The 20,555-nt window shown below is 40.4% G+C and overlaps 1 protein-coding gene across 11 annotated transcripts in view; it reads right to left on the bottom strand.

Annotated features, from left to right (window-relative positions):
- Positions 1–20,555, bottom strand: part of LOC140190944 (probable E3 ubiquitin-protein ligase HECTD4) — a 292,655-nt gene that overhangs the window by 153,470 nt on the left and 118,630 nt on the right. For 7 of the 11 annotated variants that reach the window (XM_072247927.1, XM_072247930.1, XM_072247924.1 and 4 more), the window contains 8 exons: positions 18,700–18,805; positions 17,019–17,139; positions 13,886–14,014; positions 10,382–10,506; positions 6,131–6,284; positions 5,655–5,764; positions 4,169–4,376; positions 1,081–1,200 (listed from right to left, as the gene is read on the bottom strand). In XM_072247927.1, the coding sequence (XP_072104028.1) occupies positions 1,081–1,200; positions 4,169–4,376; positions 5,655–5,764; positions 6,131–6,284; positions 10,382–10,506; positions 13,886–14,014; positions 17,019–17,139; positions 18,700–18,805 (1,073 nt within the window). The remainder of the gene's footprint in view (positions 1–1,080; positions 1,201–4,168; positions 4,377–5,654; positions 5,765–6,130; positions 6,285–10,381; positions 10,507–13,885; positions 14,015–17,018; positions 17,140–18,699; positions 18,806–20,555) is intronic. The other 4 variants (XM_072247925.1, XM_072247929.1, XM_072247926.1 and 1 more) reach the window with 1 other exon arrangement.

Raw genomic sequence — 20,555 nt, 5'->3', positions numbered from 1 at the left:
TGCCATTTAATCAGACTTCAATTGATCATTTCAGTAACTGTTTAACTCACTTCTTTCCCTGAAAATAAGTCAAATGTACTTCAAAACTACATTTACTGAACAGCTTAAACACGAGGAATTCTGCAGATGCTGGAAATCAAAGCAAAGCACATCAAAATTGCTGGTGAACGCAGCAGGCCAGGCAGCATCTCTAGGAAGAGGTACAGTCGACGTTTCGGGCCGAGACCCTTCGTCAGGACTAACTGAAGGAAGAGCTAGTAAGAGATTTGAAAGTGGGAGGGGGAGGGGGAGATCCAAAATGATAGGAGAAGACAGGAGGGGGAGGGATGGAGCCAAGAGCTGGACAGGTGATAGGCAAAAGAGATATGAGAGGATCATGGGACAGGAGGCCCAGGGAGAAGGAAAAAGCGGGGGGGGGGGAACCCCAGAGGATGGGCAAGGGGTATAGTCAGAGGGACGGAGGGAGAAAAAGGAGAGAGAGAGAGAGAGAGAAAGAATGTGTGTATTTAAATAAATAACGGATGGGGTACGAGGGGGAGGTGGGGCATTAGCGGAAGTTGGAGAAGTCAATGTTCATGCCATCAGGTTAGAGGCTACCCAGACGGAATATAAGGTGTTGTTCCTCCAACCTGAGTGTGGCTTCATCTTTACAGTACAGGAGGCCGTGGACAGACATGTCAGAATGGGAATGGGATGTGGAATTAAAATGTGTGGCCACTGGGAGATCCTGCTTTCTCTGGCGGACAGAGCATAGGTGTTCAGCAAAACAATCTCTCAGTCTGCATCCGGTCTCGAGAAGGTCACATCGACGCAGACTGGGAGATCGTTTTGCTGAACATGTTTTGCTCCCCCTCCCCCTCCCACTTTCAAATCTCTTATTAGCTCTTCCTTCAGTTAGTCTTGACAAAGGGTCTCGGCCCGAAATGTCGACTGTACCTCTTCCTAGAGATGCTGCCTGGCCTGCTGCGTTCACCAGCAATTTTGATGTGTGTTGTTTACTGAACAGCTGCTGCAGCTCTCAAATAATGAAAAGATACATAAACTTTATGCCAAAATTATTAATTTTACCTATATAATTACCTTGACCAAGTCCTTAGGCCAACCAGTTCCCAAGACACTGCGGCTTCCATATCCCAATGTATTACCACCATATTCTGCTACTTTCCTGCTGTTTGTGTTTGGTCCTGCATAAATCACCAGCTGCAAAAGTAAAATTGCACATTGTAGAAGGATATTACTGAGAATTAAATCCTACTGGTTAAGGAAACTAAGTTCATAAAATTAATTTGAGGTCATATGAAAACGGATGTAGAATTTCGAATAAGGACTATCCATCGTAAAGAAAAATAATACTAAAAATTTCTCCACGGTCTACTCCTGAAACAAAGTTTTCACATCATTCCAAATGGGAAGATAGCCAAAGTTGACACTCAAATCTTGGAAAAATGAAATATGAAAAACTAGGGAAGAAATTGCAGTGGCCCTGGCTGAGATACTTGTAGCTTCCTTAGCCATGGTTGGGACACCAGAAGGCCGGAAGATGCTAATGTTGATCAGCTTGGGAAGTGGGTCAGAGGATGGCACTTTGCCAAGTCAAACTAAGGCACAACTTACACATTAAGTTGTAGGACATCGAAAAGCATTATAGAGCAGAGGGAATTAGGGCTACAGGTAACACACACCAAATGCTGGAGGAACTCAGCAGGTCAGGCTGATGCTGCCTGTTCTGCTGAGTTCCTCCAGTATTTTGCATGTGTTGCTTTAGATTTCCGGAATCTACAGACTTCCTCATGTTTAGGGCCACAGGTACAAATTTCTGTGAAAGGCAAGACATGGTGGTGAAAAAGATATTTGGCACACTTGCTTTCATCAGTCAGGGCACTGAGTACAGGAGTTGGTGAGACTGCACTTGCAATACTGTGTACCCGGTCTGGTCAGTAGGTATAGGAAGCATGTCATTAAGCCAGAAGGGGTACAGAAAAGATTCACAGAAGTTACTCGGACTAACGGGCTTGAGCTATAAGAGACTGGTTAGGCTGTGACTTTTTTTTTCTACAGTGTAGGAGGCTGAGTGGTGATCTTATTGAGATTTACCAAGTTATGAGGACCATAGAAAAGGTGAATAATTATCGAGGCTGCAACTTTTTCTTAACAGAGTAGGAGGCTTTGTGGTAATCTTTTTGAGATTTGTAAAACTATGAGGGCCATAAATAAGGCGAGTGGTCAGAATCTAAATCTTGAGGGCATATACGTAGGGTGAAAGGAAAAAGGTTTAAAAGGAATCTGAGAGGCAACTTTAACCGCACTGACTCAGATGGGTCATGGAACAAGCTGCAAAGGAAGTGATGTTGGTGGGTAGAATTATAACATTTATAAGGCATTTGCATGGATAAGAAAGGCTTGGAGGAGGGGCTTCCCAAACCTTTTTCTGCTATGGACCAATACCATTAAGGAAGAGTCCACGGATCAAAGGTTGGGAACTCCTGGCTTAGAGATAAGTGGCAAACACAGGGTGATGAGCCAAGATCAAACAAACAACTCTGCCACTATGAACAAGTTAGCACAAAGGTCCAGTTTTCAAGTTGTATAATTCTGTGACTGCTTTTCAACCAAAGATATAAACACCAGCTAAAAGTAGTAAACTAAGCCCTTGGGTATTCTGCTGTTGCTAAAACACCAAGCATCACTGTTTCACTGAAACACTAAAAGTCTATCAGATTAAATTAATTTGTTATTTCAAAGATTCAAAAAACTATATTGTCATTCTAACCGTACATCAGCTCTTCAGGGCAGAATGAGACAGACAACGTTTCTCAGGAGCAGTGCAATCATAACATAACAAACACAACACTAAATAATAAACATAACAATAAATAGTAAATCACAACAGCCACATGTCAGTTAAAATCAAGTTATAAGTGTCCAGTGCAAAGCTATTATTTACAAATGGGCAGGGTCATTTTGTTTTGTTCTTCTTACTCATCCTTCTATTTTACATACAGAGAAGTCTCAGGAACTTTGTTTTTCTTTTTCTCCAACTCACCAAATATTTGTACATATGGATACTCCCTCAAGGAAACAGTTTCCAATAACAATATTGATTGAAAATTTGTCCTTAGATATGTGAATGAACCCAGTGTCATTGAGTTAATCAGATTTATAGAAAGGAACAGCAGTGCGTTGTTCTTGCTTTGCTATTCATCAAGTCATGGACAAACTTTTACCTCAACACTATTTTCCCTATTCTATACCCATTTTCTTCGATTCCTTTATATTTTTCCTCATCTTAGTCCTATTCAGATGTTTTGGTCCTGTATTTCTTAATCAGAGAAATCATCCTCCCTGCATCCAGCCAGCTGAGCTCTGTGAGAATTTTGTAAGCTTCAGTCAAATCTCTTCCTCTTCTATACTCTATAGTTCCTTTTGCCAAACTATTGATATGGATAGAGAATATCTAGAGCCCAAAACCAATCCCTCTGGTACCATCTCATCTTACCACTCCAGTCTAAGAAATGTCCACTTATCGCCATTCTTGGCTTTCTGTCCAGAAACCAACTCTCAACCAATTCAGTGTATTAGCCCCAATGCCCTATAGAGACATTTGTTCAGCCATTTGCTGCCTGGGATTCTCTTGAAAGCCTTTTGAAAATCCAATTTTACCACACCCATTTGTTTTCCCATATCTATTCTATTAGCTACATCCTCAAAGAATTCTATTTGGTAAGCTGAGCCTATTTTTATCTTACTTCCATTTAATCCATCAAGTCTCATTATACTTTAATACTTTCTGTCATTACATCTTTTATTATAGATTTCATCATTTTTATTGATTATGAACAACTGCCTGGTAGTTCCCATTTTCTCTTTTCCTCCTTCCTAAATTTTGGGGTTAACATTTGTGATGCTCCAACAGACAGCAATAATTGCAGAGTCTATAGGACTTTGGAAGTTGATTACCAGAGCATTCACTATCTCTACAAACACCTCGGGTAGTACTCAAGTAGATTATGCCCTTGGGATTAATTTATAGCATTTTCGCCACTTACAATGATCATTCCATCAGCATTCTAACACCCCTTCTCCACTTTTTATAAACACATTTAAATGCATCTTGTTTAACCCAAAGCATTAGCAATTTGAAAATTACAGTATTTTTTCTTCCATTTACCTTGTCATAATCATATTGGGAGGAGCAACGAGTATCAAACCTCAGATAAAGGCAGCGTGCACCAGGAATATGCACAGTCTCTTTGAACTTGTAGTTGTCTCTCACAGGATGGACTGTTTCTACTGTCTTTCCAGCCGCCCACGGTGCAGGGATCTTCAACCCGGTCAGAAAGCCAGGCTCTTCCTTTTCCTCCAGCATACGGTAACTCCTAAGATAAAGAGTTCATTTTGCAGTATTCCAACAAATTTGAACACAATGCTACATTAAATCAATAGACTGGAAAATGAAAGGTTTAAATCTGAATCAAATAAAAATGGCAATAGGGTAGCAGGTCAACATACTGGAAAGGGCAGGAGGTGATTGGGTATATTTCCCCACAGTAAGGTGGATCTGCAGATTGCCAGCTCATGCTGCGAATACTGCTCCGTTGAGTTTGTGCAATAGAATTATTATCAGGTTTATTATCACTGACATACGTCGCAAAGTTTATTGTTTTGTGGCAGCACTACAATGCAACACAAAAAAATTGCAAGTTACAATAATTACAAAAATAATTGAGCATTGAAAAGTGAGCAACATAGTGAGCCCTGTTCATGGACAATTTAGAAATATGGTGACAGAGGGGAAAGCTGTCCCTAAAATGCTGAATGCGCATCTTGAGGCTGCTGTATCTCCTCTCCAACGGTAGTTATGAGAACAAGGGATATCCTGGATGGAAAGACCCTTAAATAATGGGTGCCACCTTCCTGAGGCACTGCCTTCTCAATAAATCCTTGGTGGGGAGGCGAGGGCTCATGATGAAGCTGGCTGATCCTGTAATCCTCTGCAGCCTATTTTGGTCCTGTATTTTGGAGCCTCCGTACCAGGTGGTGATGTGACCAGTCCATGGAACATCTGTAGAGATTTGTTAAAGTCTTTGGTGACATACCAAATCTCCTCAAACTCCAAATAAAGTATAGCTGTTGGCATGTCTTCTTTGTGAAAGATCAGTACGTTGGGGTCAGGAGAGATCCCCTGAGATACTGATGCCCAGGAACTTAAAAGCTTTTCCACTGCTGATCCCCTCAATGAAGACTGGTGTGTGTTCTCCCAACTTGCCCCTTCCTGAAGTCTACCATGAAAAGAGGACCAACTTCTGCACAAAAACTACTTCAAAAGGTTAGGAGTAAATTTGGTACCAAATATTTAACTAAGTATTTTTCAGATTTCTTTCCAGTAATTAGTTGCCATTTTAATCTTTTTTCACTTTTCCAAGGAGATTATATGGATGATGATGGAACGGGGACAGGATGAACAATTCTACTGAATCATAGTGAATAACTGATGAATCATATACAGGTCAGTGTGGAGATCAGCACGTCACTGTCTCTCACTTATCATAGGTTCATGCATCTGTAACATTGATAAGGTTGGAAATAACTATGTTTCGACACAGAAACAAAATTAAAAGTAGTAGAAGTAGGAATAGCAGGTTAACTTTTATCACCTGTCATCCAACAAGGGAACTTTCCCCTTCTGGCTCTGTTCAGCTCCTGCATACAGATCATCACCAACATCTGTGAAAACGGGAGTTTGTGTCTTCAATAGCAAGGCAGTCTGAACAAAAGAACAGTGTATTAAACTTAATGGATTCAAGATAAGCAGAGATACAGTTTTAGTCATTTGAAATAAAAGCACAAGAAATAAGAGAGTAAAGAGAGCACAAGAAGCCATAGAGATGGGAACATTGTTAGAGTGCTAAAAGAAAATATACAGGAACAAAGCCTTCAACAACATTAAATGAAATAAACAAGTAACTAAGGAAATAACTGGAGATAATATGAAACATTTTTTTCTGAGATTAATCACTTTCATTATAGCATTCAGATTCCAATTGTTGTAGATGATTAGTTGAAAAAAGATCCGGTTATTATAGTTGAATATTTGAGAAAAAAGGTCAAACATTATTGTGTAAGTAATTACCTGGCTGGTGTAGAGAACAAGCTGAACAAGCTGTGGCATAAGTGCATCCGCCATTGTCAGTGTCTGGAGATTTGGGTGCATTAGTGAGGTAAGCAATATTGGCAGCAAATGGCCCAACAAAGTAGCCTTGGTGATTTGTTCCAAGCCCTTCAGCCTGCAATGAAAAACCAGTCTTATTTTATTCCATTGATAGGAGTCATTTGGCCTAAGGTATTGACTTATTTGACTCTTGATTATCACTCAGCTGTTGAAACAGAACAGGAATTGGCACTCCAGAGAAGGAATCGTTATCCTGTCATCTATGTATAGTAGTATTTTGCTTGTGATAACAATGTTTTATGCAAAGAAGCCATTCAGTCTATCGAGCTTCTTACTCTTTTGGCAACCATGAGGTAGTATATCCTTATGCCTTCCGAATCATTGCAGGAGATATCAACCAGGCTAGCCTGACATCTCGGACAAACTACCACCAGAATGTCACCTGTGGAACCAGAGGAGCGAACACATTGGATCACCATCAAACATGCTTACCATGCTATACCAACACTTTGGCAAGTTCAACCACCTGACTGTACTTCTACCCCTCCATTATAGCAAACATAGCACCAGTGGTGAGGACAGTGAAGGTATGGACAAGGGAGATGGAGCATTTAAAAGACTGCTTTGAATTAGTGCTCTGGATCATATTCAGGGATTCATCTTCAGATCTGAATGAATATGCAATGGGCATTACTGGCTTAAATCAACACAGCAGGTTAGGCAGCATCCATGGAAATGAATAAGCAGTTGACATTTCGAGCCAAGACCCTTCAGGGTTGATGAGGGGTCTCAGCCACAGTATCTACTGTATATTCATTTCCATAAATGCTGCCTGATCTGCCGAGCTCCACCAACATTTTGTGTGTTGCTCGTGATTTTTAGCATCTGCAGAATCTCTTGTTACCGACTTAGTTAAGACCTGCGTAGATGAGTGTGTGCCTTTGAGAACTTACTGAGTCTTTCCAAACTATAAGCCCTGGATGAGCCAAGTGATTCACAGTCTGCTGAAAGCGAGATCTGTGTTGCTCAAGACCAACAATCCAGAACTCTATAAGAGTCCAGCTACAAACTACGGGAGGTCATCGTGAAAACAACAAAAGCAATCCCGTACGTAGACAGAATCAGACATTTGGCATCTGTGGCAAGCTTTGCTTGCCACTGCTTCCCATAAGGCAAAAAAATCTAACAGCATAAATGGCAGTGAGCTCTATGCCTTTTGTGCAGACTCTGAAACGGAGAATAACACTACACCTAGGTGAATCTCCACAGCAATTGGTGACTCTTATCTCTGTCTCAAGGGCTGATGTCAGAACATCCTTCAAGAAAGTGAACTCTTGCAAGGCATCAGGCACTGATGTTGTACCTGGCAGGGTACTGAAAATCTGTGCTGACCAACTGGCTAGAGTGTTCAAGAACATTCTAAACCTCTTACTGCTGCAGTAAGAGGTTCTCATCTCCTTCAAAAGGGCATCAATCATACCAGTACCAAGAGCAGCATGAGCTGCCTATTGCCCAGTAGCACTCGCGTCTACTATGACGAAGCGCTTTGAGCGGTTGGTCATGGTTAAAGTTAATTCCTGCCTGAGCAAGGAGCAGGACGACTGCATCACTGTTACTGGCACAACATGTCCATGGTGGATGTAATCTCATGGTTTTCCACTGGGCTTTAGAGCACCTAGACAACAGCAAAACATACATCAAACTGCTGCTTACTGATTACAGCTCAGCATTCAACATCATCCCCTCACTACTAGTCAACAATCTTCTTTCTTTTTGGCGTGTGCGTGCATGCATGTGCCCGTGCGTATGCGATGTTGGCGGGACGATGTCTTTTTCATGCCTTTTCAAGGCGCTGAGCAAGACTGTGTGGCGCACCCCCCCCCCCCCCCCACACACAGACACTTGGCAGCATTTTTCCCCTTATTTTACGAGGTCGAGTTGCGATCTCGGCACTCAACCCGGCACAGATGGGAAGTGTACTCAGGAGCGGACTCGGCTGGGTTCAAACCTGGGACCCTCCATTCCAGAGTCTGGTGCCGATGTCATTGCGCCATCAGCCGGGCCACTAGTCAACAATCTTCAAAAACTGAGAACCCCTGTAACTCCCACTGCAACTGAATCTTCGACTTCCTTATTTGAAGACCAAGTCAGTATGAAATAGTAATAACCATCTCCACCTTGCTGGCAATCTACACAGGTACACCTCAAGGAAGTGTTTATCCCACTGCTCTACATCCATGATTCTGTGGATCAGCACACAGATCACGTGCCATCTATAGATTTTTCAGATGGCAAAGAGGTGTAGAGGATTGAGATAAAATGACTAGTTACATGGCGCTGCCACAAAAAAAAATCATGCAGTCAACATCAGCAAGGCCAAGAACAAATTGTGGACTTCAGGAAGGGGAATTCAGAAGAACGTACAGCAATCCTCATTGAAGGGGTCAGTGGTGGAAAGGGTGGAAGCTTCAAATTCCTGGGCATCAGTATCGCTATGGATCTATCCTGTGCCCAACATATTGATGCAATCACAAAGAAGGAACGCTGGGATTACTTCTTGAGAAATGGTATGTCACCAAATACCCTTGCAAAATTTTATCTATGTAGGGTGGAGAGCATTTGGACTGGTTGCACCAGAGGCTGGTATAGAGCTTCCAATGCACTGGATTGAGAGGTTGCAGAGGGTTGTAGAGTCAGCTAGCACCCACCATGGGCAAAACCCTTCCCACCATCAAGGTGGTGGCATCCATCATTACAGACCTTCACTGTCCAGGACATAGCCTCTTCAGATTTTTACAACTGGGGAGGAGGTACAAGGGCCTGAAGACCAGACTCAGTGCTTTAAGAACAGTTCTTCCTGTCCCTCATCAGACTTCTGAATGGTCGAGGAACACTGACTCATTACTTGCCACTTGAAATGTTTATATATTTTGTAATTTATAGTAATTTTGTCTTACGCTGTACTGCTGTTGTAAAACAACAGCATTTCACAGCACACAACATATTATGGAGGAATTCAGTAATTCAGCAGCATCTATGGAGGGGAATAAACAGTTGTCATTTCGGACTGCTACCTTTCCTCAGGACCGGGGGCAGAGTCTGGATCCTGTCCCCTTCCTTTTCAGTACCGAAGAAATATCTCAACCCAAACATCAGCTGTTCATTCCCCTCCATAGATGATACCTGACCTGCTGAGCTCCTCCAGCATTTTGTGTGTGGCTCAAGATTTCAAGCATCTGCAGAACCTACTGCGTTTAAAATTCCATGACATACATCAGTGATAATAAATCTAATTCTGATTCATCTTAAGCATGGCAATATAAGAAATGTGAGAGAACAGGGCCACCTGGCTCCCTAAGTCTGCTCTGCCATTCAACAAGGTCATAGCTGACCTTCAGCCTCTATTTCCCCTCTGCTTCCTAGTAACCATTTACTCCTTCAACATATAAAAAGCTATCAATGACTGAGCCTAAAAAGACCTTTGGAGCAGTTTTTCCAGATTTACTGCCCTTTGAATGAAGATTTTTTCCCCCATTCCTAAATGGTTTCTAGTTTTTCCATCACAAGTATGTTCATTTATGTGCAACAACAAAATCTGCTGAATGAGCTCTGCATGTTGATCAGACGTAGGAGGAAAGGAGTTGTTAATATTTCAGGTTAAAACCACATGAGACCCCGCATAAGGATGGGATGCAGGGTTTTGACCTGAAACCATAACCTCATTAATCCTGATTCAGGGTTTCGACCCAAAATATCAACAATTCCTTTCCTCTCCCAAATGCTACTCGAGTCACTGGTTGTAATCCAGCAGATTGTTTGTTGCTCCAGATTCTAGCATCTCTGGATCTAGTATCTCCAGTTTATTTAGTTAATTCTAGCAAATATATCTTTTTCTCTTCAGGAATGCTGGTTGCATCTTGACCTGACATCCAAGAGCAAAACTGAGAACAAAAGTGAGAAAGAAAATAGGGGGAAGGAAGAAGGGGGCTGACAGAAAGTCAAGAGGGAGAAACAGAGATATAAATAATGGCTTCCATAAAAGTTGGAACAAAATAACTGAACTTAACATGGGAGCTCTAAACCACTTAGAATTGAGACTTCTCTAAGAGACTGGACTGGGGTGGGGGAATGAGAAAAGTGCCTATAGAAATATACCTCATATTACAATGAAACAAAGTCAGTAGATTAAACAAAATAAAAAGCTGCACTGACCTGTGCTCCTTGTCAGCTATATCACTGTTAATAACTGAGGTGGTAACACGCTGGAGTTTTTCAAGCACCTCATCACATCCTGCTAGGATTTTGGTGGCTAGTGCTAAAATACTGGCCTGGAGCTCCTATATTGAGGAACAAAATCACAAAACTTGAGTCACACAGTTAGCCAGCTTCCCAACAGCAGACAACAGGCAAATTGCAACTTTCAAGTTCAAAACAAACATGAACTGACATTGCAGACAATGAATAGAAAGAGTAAATCGCAAACAAAGCTCAAACTACAATGACTAACAAGCTTTATGAAAATGAAATCGTTCCAGCACTTTCTGAGCTTGCTGCTTACTTGAACAGAACAGGACAAACCTTGGTCTGTACTTGTTGGCACAATTGAAGAGGTGGCAGACCTCCGTAAAAGGAATACAAAATATTCAGTCAGTATTCTTCCAAGACTAAGGATTGGATTAAGCTGTTTTGATTCTAAATGTCTGAAGAACCTGTTACAAAAATTAGTTCCACTACAAAGACAAATTGGGTATGTAACTGGGGGCAGTTATGCAACATCAGCACAGTAAGAATAAATGTATTCTGAGGAAACAATGAGTCTTAATGAAGTTGCTGAAAGAACAAAAAAATACAACAAAGAAGATACAGAACATTAAAAATTCAAATCTTTACTTCCACTCCCACCTTTTCTTATGCATTTTCCCCCTACAGACTACTAGCGGGAATCTGGAATTTACTCTGTGGTGAACAGAGAAAGGAGAAGACTGTAACAGAACTACTTGACTCAACCTGCTTTGTGGTAACTATATCTATACTAGATGTAGGAAATGGTGATTGTCAACTTTGATAGGACATAATCTGAAATAGGACTCTTCTTATTGCAGCCAAACAGTAACTTATCAAAGTGTATTTAAATAACATTAGTTATACATTACATAAATTAGCTCATTCAAATTATAAATTACATAGAACAATATAGCACAGTAAAGACATTTTGGCCCACGACGTTGTGTTGACCTTTAACCTACTCTAAGATCAATCAAATCTTCCCCCCACGTTGTCCTCCATTTTTCTATCATCCATTGAAGAGTCTCTTAAATGTCCCAAATCTACCTGCTTCTACCACCAGCCCTGCCAGCGCATTCTATGCACCCACCACTCTGTAAAAAAAAACTTATCTCCGATATCCCAACTATACCTTCCTTCAGTCACCTTAAAATTATGTCCCTACACTTTAGCTATTTCTCTTGAGGTAAAAAAAAATCTCTGGCCGTCTACTCTATTCCTCTCATCACCTTACACACTTCTATCAAGTCACCTCTTACTGTCCTTCCCTCCAGAGTAAAGCCCTAGCTCGTTTAACAGAAACCTATTGTAATATAACATCTGTAACTATTAAAGAGTAGTACTTAATAGTACTTCTCATTACTCCCATCGGGGAGGTGGTACAGGACCCCGAAAACCCACATACAACGATTGAGGGGCAGCTTCTTTACCTCTGCCATGTAATTCCTGACCAGCCCATGAACATTACCTCATTATTCCTTTTATTGCATTATTTTGTCATTTATAGTAATTTTATGTTTTTGCACACCGTACCGTTGCCACAAAATAACAAACTTCATGTCATGTAAGGCGATGATAATAAGTCCGATTCTGATTCTATGAAAAATATTCAGAAGCTGGATGCATTTCAAAAAAGACAATTTCCTTATAACCCTCACAGACTCTTACAAACAGGTAGTAATAGATTACACCAGATGGTGGGGCGGAGATACGTCTCTACCAAAGGAGGTGTAAGGCGCTCCCTCCTTTGGCTAGTCGGCAGGTCACCCTTGGGCAAGGTGTAGCATATACTTAACACCCCTCCACCCCACCAGATCAGGGCCATGTGAAGTCACGGGAGCAGCTGGTGGATGGTCGTACGGGCAGCTGGAGCACATCACAAGTCCTAGTTGCGCAACCACTGAGCAGAACTAAAGATGGCACCAGAGGGTGACTTCTCCCAACTCATCAGCGAAACAGTTAAAGTCTTCCTATCATAATTACTTTATTTTCCTTTTCAGGGTGACTGAAGTCCTATCGAGATCATTGATCTACAGCAGCACTCAAAAACTGCAGTTCTGCACAATGGCATGTTCCTGTTCTTGAAGCTCACCGATCGACCATGTCTTGGTAAGTCCAGGTTCGGCCTTAAATCGGGTGACTTCGGGGCCTGCGCGGCTCTGTGGACACAAATTCTTGCTGGTGTTGTGTACTGAAGCATAGCAGGAGCCAGAACATCAAAGACAGTGGGAGTGGCTCTTGGAGTGCTCTGCACTTGGTAATCAATTTGACGATTCTCAAGTTGAGGAACTCAAAATAAAAAAGGCATGCTTCAGCCTGACTGTATCATGAAATAGCAACTGCTGTCTCCCCTGTCACTGTGGAAGGAGTAATATTAATGAGAGAGAGCCTATGGGATAACGAAATGTTGGAGGGAACAGTTAGTTTTTGATGGACTGTAGACCACAGAACTCTCTTTGGGGCTTTATTGTTGTTTGCATGATGGGTTGTGGGAATGCTGATGCTTTACCCTAAACTACTTCGGGGGAGGGTTGCTACTGCTTGTGCATGGAGGAGGACAGGGGGCTCTGGAGTTCTCAAGTCTTTTTTCTATCATTCATTCTTTAGGGGTTTTCTTCTGTTTCAAGGATGTCTGCAGAGAGTAAGAATTTCAGGTTGTATATAGTACACATTCTATGAAATTAAATGATTATTATTTAATCATTAATTATTATTATTGGTATTATTATTGATACCAGGCAGATAATCTCTAAAGAGCATTGATAATGGCTGGGGTTACCCATCTTGTAAAGACACTGCTCAGAAGGGAATGGCAAACCACTTCTGTAGAAAAATTTGCCAAGAACAAGCTTGGTCAAGACCATGATTGTGCATGTCATAACGACACGGCACACGATGATAATGATCAGCAATAGATTTGGTTTTGAGGTAGACATAGCAAAAGCAATGTATTTTTAAAAATTAATAAGAATTACTATGATATTAGATTTAGAAACCAACTGCATCTGGTTGCTGTTACTTGTAAACTCCTTGTGAACTTCTAGAATGTTGCTATCAGTTGAGACCTAATACGTTTGATTTTAGCATAAAAATTAATTTTAGATTTCCCCAAGTAAATTGGATCAGTGTTCTTGAGACTGGATTAGATTGGTTAATTGGATCAATTAACAACATTTGCACTTTTTTTGCTAGATCTGCATGATTGAAAGTTCTTCCTTTTCTACTTTGAACCTTTCTCAATTATTCTAATGCCACAATTTCTGTGGATTTGTAACTTCTCTACTCTATGTGATGTCCACATGACAATGATGCTAAAATTTTTCAAAGCACATTACAAGCTTAAACTCAGCATAGCATAATCCCAGCTGCCAAGCTTTGCTTTAAGCACACTAAACAAAGAGAACACAATCAAAATAGAAACCTGTTGTTTACCTGTACCTTCAATGTCTCCCCTTGCAGGGAGCTGTCACTATCATCATGGTCATCAGGTTTGATTAGGATTGTGTTACTGAGAAGATGATTCTGCACTGCCATCAAATAACGTAGACAAGGTGATGCAACCTGCCAAGGAAGAGTTGGGGTAAGGCAGAAAAGTGAGAGAGTGTGGGGGGAGGGGCAAAAGAAAACAAATACAAACATTATACATTAACTTTAATTATAATCATGTCAAATGCTGGACATAGCAAAAAATAAAAGATATAAAAACAATTACTCAACAGAATTGTTTCAAGTTTTTCCCGGAGTGTCATGCTTTTTCTCACCCAAATTCCTGTAAAAGCAACCAATGAGACTGACTGGCACATAAAATTTACCTGAGATTGGAAGTACATACCATCATGTGAATTATCATTTTTTTTCAATTAAAAAAGGGCTTCATAAGCTGATGATGAGTTCTTCCTATGAGAGTTTAACCACTATTGCAGTTGAAACTGTCACAGCCATAAAGTCAAACAACCAACTCTTGTAACCAGATTAAAGAACACCCTGCACAATCATCGCCATCACTAAACCAAGAGAATTCGGAACCTACTTTTGCATTACATTTTTATGCATTGCTACAAATTCCCCTCAAATGGAGCTTTAGTATTACATGACTATGATGATACTAAAGACTATCGAAGGGACGATAATCACAACAGATAAATCATTTGATTGGTTTACTAACACTCAAAAGACAAGCTCAAATCACAAAAAGACAGCTAAGAATTTCAGCTGTCAAATTAATATTCTGGTGTCAGTAGTGATGCCCATGAAATTCCTAAATCATTATAAAGCCCATCTGCCTCATTAATGTTCTGTCAGGAAAGAAATAACATCAGACACGCATCAACACGGTTGCCTATAGAATCATTGCAACGGTGTTAAATCTAAATTGCCTGCTTCAGTTGTTTACATCAAAGTAATACTAAGCACGACAGGTATAAAAACAGACTGACCAAATGGCATTAACAAGGCGATCAGACTCAAGTAAGGAAAAAGCCAAGCCAGCATAGTTAACCCTTTTGATTTCCCCACACAAAACAAGGAAACATCTAATGATTAACAACAACAGCTTAAGTCATACTCAAAAATGTAACAAGTAGCCAATATTCCTGACTTACTGCCGCGTCATACACATTAGAGGTAACAGACCATAGGGGTTTAAGGTCAGGAAGGATAATGCCCAACATTGACGCGATTTTGTGAATTTTTTAGCAACAGGTTACACAGAGGCAAGGAAACTTGCTGCACTTGGATCCATTTGGATGTAGCATTGAGGGTAGCAAGGCACAGAATGGACTCAAAATGGGAGACAAAAACTTCCTCACCAGGATATCCTTGGGACAACTACCAGTAACTAACCTGATGGAAACCTGGAGGACACCAGATCACAGAACAGTGGTGTAGCTGGTGGAGCTGCTGTCCCATAGCTCCAGCAACGCAGGTTCAAACTGATATCCAGACCTCTTTGGAATAGAGAATTTTTAAAAGGGTCGGCTGGTGGCACGATGACATCAGCACCGGACCCTGGAACGGAGGTTCCCGGGTTCGAACCCAGCCGGGTCCGCTCCCGAATACGCTTTCCATCGTGCCGGGTTGAGTGTCAAGATCACAAGTCGAACTCGTAAAATAAAGGGAAAAATACTGCGAAATGTCTGTGTGAGGAGTGGCGCACCACACAGTCTCTCCCTCCCTTTCTGCACCTTGTAAAGGCATGAAAAAGACATCGTCCTGCCAACATCGCACACGCACACGCCGATAAAAAAAGAAAAACAAGAAATTTTTTTTTTAAAAAGCTGCAGATGCTGGAAATGTAAAGAAAAAATAGAAAATGCTGGGAATACTCAGGTCAGGCCATATCAATAGGAAGAAAAACACTGTTAATGATTCAGTTCAAAGTTCCTTCAGAAATTCTAATATTTCAATTATTGAACATTTCGAACTTAGTAATTGCACATGCCTCTGTCAACAAACAAGTCTCCCTGTGACAGTCCCTTGGAATTGATGGTGATTTACTTCCACAGCAGATCTGTTGATTCTGAGAAAAGTAGAAGTGATTTGCAAATTCTGCATGGAAGGTGGTGCTTGACCTCAAAGCACAAATAATATTAAGCCACACAAATACAGGCAATAAGAAAAACCAACAGTTTCTCAATGATCTCCAAAGGCATTAGCATTATAGGTTTCATGTCACTAAAATCCTGGGAGTTATAATGACCAAAAAGGTTTTTGATTTGATGCAAAATCTGATTTCACAGGTCAGAGGTGGAGAATCCTAATGCTAATCACTTACCTTCCATTTCCCCAAAATCTCTGCCTCATCTACTAATTGGAAACTCGGAATGTATCAAAATGTTCTTCAATGGCTGCACAGGTGTAACTTCAACATTCATTGCTGATCAAAACCACCCAGATCAAATCAGATTCCATGATGAGTCAAATACTGTAATTTAAACACTTGGAAGTCCTCATCAGAATATTAGGACCATCTATCAAAGGTACTACAACAACTTATCAAAGCTTCCTTGTCCCAAATCTGCATAGAAAGAACAATTGCAGCTGTATTCCTGACAGTTGACACCCAAGTTGTACAGCTTGCTAAATTGTAAACATAATGCCTGTCCTTTCTTGCTGGGTCTAAACACCGGAGCTGCCAACTTAATAGTACTGCAGTAGCGCTTTCAGCTTATAGGCAGCAGTGATTCAAAGTGGCAGCGCACCCTCAATGTATATTGGCCTTGCCTGTGGTGCCCTGACCCTGTGAAATGAATCAAAAAGCAACTCTAAATTAACATCAGCTAATCAGCTAAGCGAGGCTGTAGAGCTGCTCTGCTGACGAATTGTACATCAGAGCATTCGAACTTTAAGAATCTTTTCAAAACATATTGAGTAATCAGTTTAGCAGAAGTTACAGATCTTACAGAAGCAGAAGTTACAGATCTTACAGAAGCAGAAGTTACAGATCTTACAGAAGAAGTTACAGATCTTACAGAAGCAATAGCCTTATATTGCATAACCTCAAACAATTCCTACGATAAAGCATCAGTTAGCAGAGATGATATTATGTTTACATTTGTTTACTCACCGGCACTGTTGCAAGCAGCCTGATGAATTCTTCTTTGGAAACTGTTTGACACTTTGTGATAAGGACACAGGAGTCCTGTACCACAATCTTCAGAATATAGTGAAGTAATTCATCATTCAGCCTGAGAAAGTGGGAACCAGAAAAGAGAAAAGACAATGCAACATAAATTTAGTAACAGGGATATGGAAGTGCAACCTGCAAATCTTTTGATCAAACATACAAAACCTCTCCCAATTTCCACTCAAAATTGATTTCAGTGGTATTTTAACATTTTGAGACATTTTAATGAATGAATCTTTCACAGTGCCTTCAGTCATCAGTGAATTTCCTTACATCATTAGGTCAAAAGTTGGAATGTTCACTGTTAATGACACAATATTAGATTTCAATTGCAATTCTTCATCCCATGCCTGCATAAAGGAAGACTTGGACCATACTTAGGCATGGCTTATAAGTGGCAATTAACATTTATGCCAAAAGCGCACCACCTTTCACAAGAAAAAAAATAAGCCTCTACCCTCAACACTGCATGCCACTTCTATTGCTGAGTCAATGTTCACTTATTTATAACAACACATTTCCCTGTAACCCTCAAGTGCCTGTTAATTTCCTTTTGATTCTTTTGATATTTGTCTTCACCTGAGGCAATTTCAAGTGCCAATAAGCCTACTAGCACAGTTTTGGGATGCCAGAGGAAACTGGAGTTTAGAAGAATGCAAGGAGATTTCATCAAAAATAATAACTCTTAAAAGGGGTTGACAGTCTGAATGCAAGGAGGATGTTTCCACTGACAGAAAATTCTAGCACGGGGGCGGGGCACAATGCAGGATTAAAGGTGAGTCGTTTCAGATTGGGATGAGGAGAATTTTCTAGGGTATCCTTCTGCTAAACATTTGTCTCCCATTTCATCAGTCTTTGCATCATTTACAAGCTGGATAATAGAAATGTGGCGAAATATTCTACAATGATTAAGCAAGTGTCCTGAAATTTTTTCTTTCAGAGAAGCAAACTTTGAAATTCTCTACCCGAGGTTGTGGAAGCTCAGTAATTGTTTTCATTCAAGATGAGAGTTTAACAAATTTCTAGATATTTGGGGAATCAAAGGATATGGGGATAATGCTGAAAAATGGTACAGGTAGAAGATCAGTCATAATTTTAATGAATTACTGAGCAGGCTCAAAGGACCAAATGATACAGACTTACATCTACCTCTTATAACTAATTTATTTAATGCCAAATAGCCTACTCCTGCTATTTTTTAAAATGACAGACCTCATTAAACAAGATTACTTAATAAGTTTTAACTAGTTAATTTAATTCAATATTTCTTTTAAATTTGCAATCTTGTCCCTCCCGTAAATAGTTATCATGACTGTGAAACTCAATAGTGTAGCACAGTTGGAGCATGAAATTCTCGGAATGTTATTGGCATTACAAAAAAAAACATTTAGGATCAGGTGTAGACCATCTGATTCCTCGAGTTTGCCTTGATATTCATTCCTTTCTGCTGAATGCTAAGATTCAGTTTTTACCTACTTGCAAGCCAGAGGAAACCTACTTTCTTGCTCTCGCTTCTAGAGGATGACAAGAACATGCTGAACGCCTAGAAGATGACAAAAAAGTGCTGAAGCACTGGCACAGCAAAACCTTTCGAATCTGCACAACAAATGAAATGGCATACCTGTAATGATCATCATCCTCGCTTCCAAATCGGTTGTTCTGGAGCTGCTCAGCTAGATTAATCAGGATAATGTCTCGCAATTGACAAAGGCCACTGTTTCTCTCTCCTGCAACAATTAACCGAGATCAACTATTTCAAATAAATAAAAACACATAATTGTTACTACCAGTTTCTACCAGTTCCAGTCACAAGAATTTTTAAACCAAGCTCTCATAAAAAAACTTCAAAACTTATCCGAGGCCAGAAAAGTCAATGAACTTTTTAAAATGGTATCTTCCATTTCTTCTATTTCATGATATGCTTCAGGAAAAATATCTTCCCATTCCTTTCACTAACAACATCTTTTCAAGTTCTTATTATTAAAGTGATAGAATTTTCTACATAAATTAAGAGTGCAAAGTCTTGGAGGAAGTGTGTTAGCATGGATTGAACAATAGTCCTCACAAAGAAAACAGAAGATGGGCTTCAGGTCAAAACATGGACAGTTCACACATTTCCATTGATGCTGCCTGACCTGCTGAGTTCCTCAACCATTTTGGATTTCCAGCATCTGCAGACTTTCTCACGTTAAGAGGGTTAGAATAATTAGGTCCTTAACAGGCTGGAAGGACGTAGATAGTGAAGTATCTCAAGGTATCAGTCCTTGGTCCTCAGTTGCTTGCATTAATGACTTTGAGAGAGAATGAAATGCAAGGTTTCGAAGTGTTTCAGGATGCATGATGAGGACTTGTGGGGGAAACAGACTACAGAGATTGATTGATTGGAGTTTAATGTAGGGAAGTGTGAGGTCATCCACTTCAGTAACAGGAATCACCAAGACTTAGCAGGTAGGGTCAACAAGAAGTTAAGGAGGCAAAAAGTTTTTTGGTCTTTACTGCAAAGGACATTGATGAGGCCGTACCTAGAATACTGATTCTTTTATCAAGAACAGAAAATACTAGCAATCCTGTGTTGTAATGGAATGGGGTGGTTGTCTCCATAGAAAACAACCCCAACTCGAAGCTAAACAATCCGCTCATGCATCAATAAAGTAAATTAGATAATGTGCTTGTAGTTATTTACCGTTCCTCATATAAATTCTGTAAGAGTGAATTTTATTGCATTTCTCAAATGTCTGAGCAGCAATTTGTGAATTTTGTATGGGTAAATATCCATTCTCTAAATGCCTGCCACACAAGAGTTACCTGTATCAGTACTGAATATAGTCCAAAGAAAATTCACCAAGGTAATCCTTGGTGGAAAATGTTGTCTTTAGAGAGGCTAGACAGTTTGGGGCAACTAGTAACCTACTGGAAGAAACTAGCAGGTTGAGTAACAACTGTGTGTTGTTGGGGGAGGGGCGTGCAAAAATTGTTGATGTTCAGAATTGAAACTCTGCATCAGAACTGAATGAAAAGCAGAGATAGCCAGTATAAGAAAAAGGGGAGTGTTGAGACAGAAGCCAGAGATGACTGGTGGATGGAAAGTCAAAGTTCAAAGAAAATGTATACTAAAGTACATTTACGTCACCATATGCAGCCATGAGATTCATTTTCTTGCGGGCATTCACAATACAAGAATCAACAGAATCAATGAAGGGCTGCTCTCAAAAGGATGGACAGCAACCAACGTGTAAAGACAGCAAACTACACGTACAAATGATAAATAAAAATAAAATAATAATAATAAATAAATAAGCAATAAATATCTAGAAAATGAGTTGCAGAGTCCTTGACAGTGAGTTCATAGGTTGTGGGACAGTTCAGTGATGGGCTGAATGAAGCTGAGTGAAGTTATCACCTCTGGTTGACATTGCAGGGTAATAGCGATTCCTAAAACTGTTGGTGTGGCTCCTGTACTTTCTTCCTGGGAAGAGA

The sequence above is a fragment of the Mobula birostris genome, chromosome 31 (genome assembly GCF_030028105.1).
Source record: "Mobula birostris isolate sMobBir1 chromosome 31, sMobBir1.hap1, whole genome shotgun sequence".
In the NCBI taxonomy this organism is placed as follows: domain Eukaryota; kingdom Metazoa; phylum Chordata; class Chondrichthyes; order Myliobatiformes; family Myliobatidae; genus Mobula; species Mobula birostris.
Note: the sequence above shows the minus strand (reverse complement) of the source record. Positions and strands in the feature narration are given on the sequence as shown.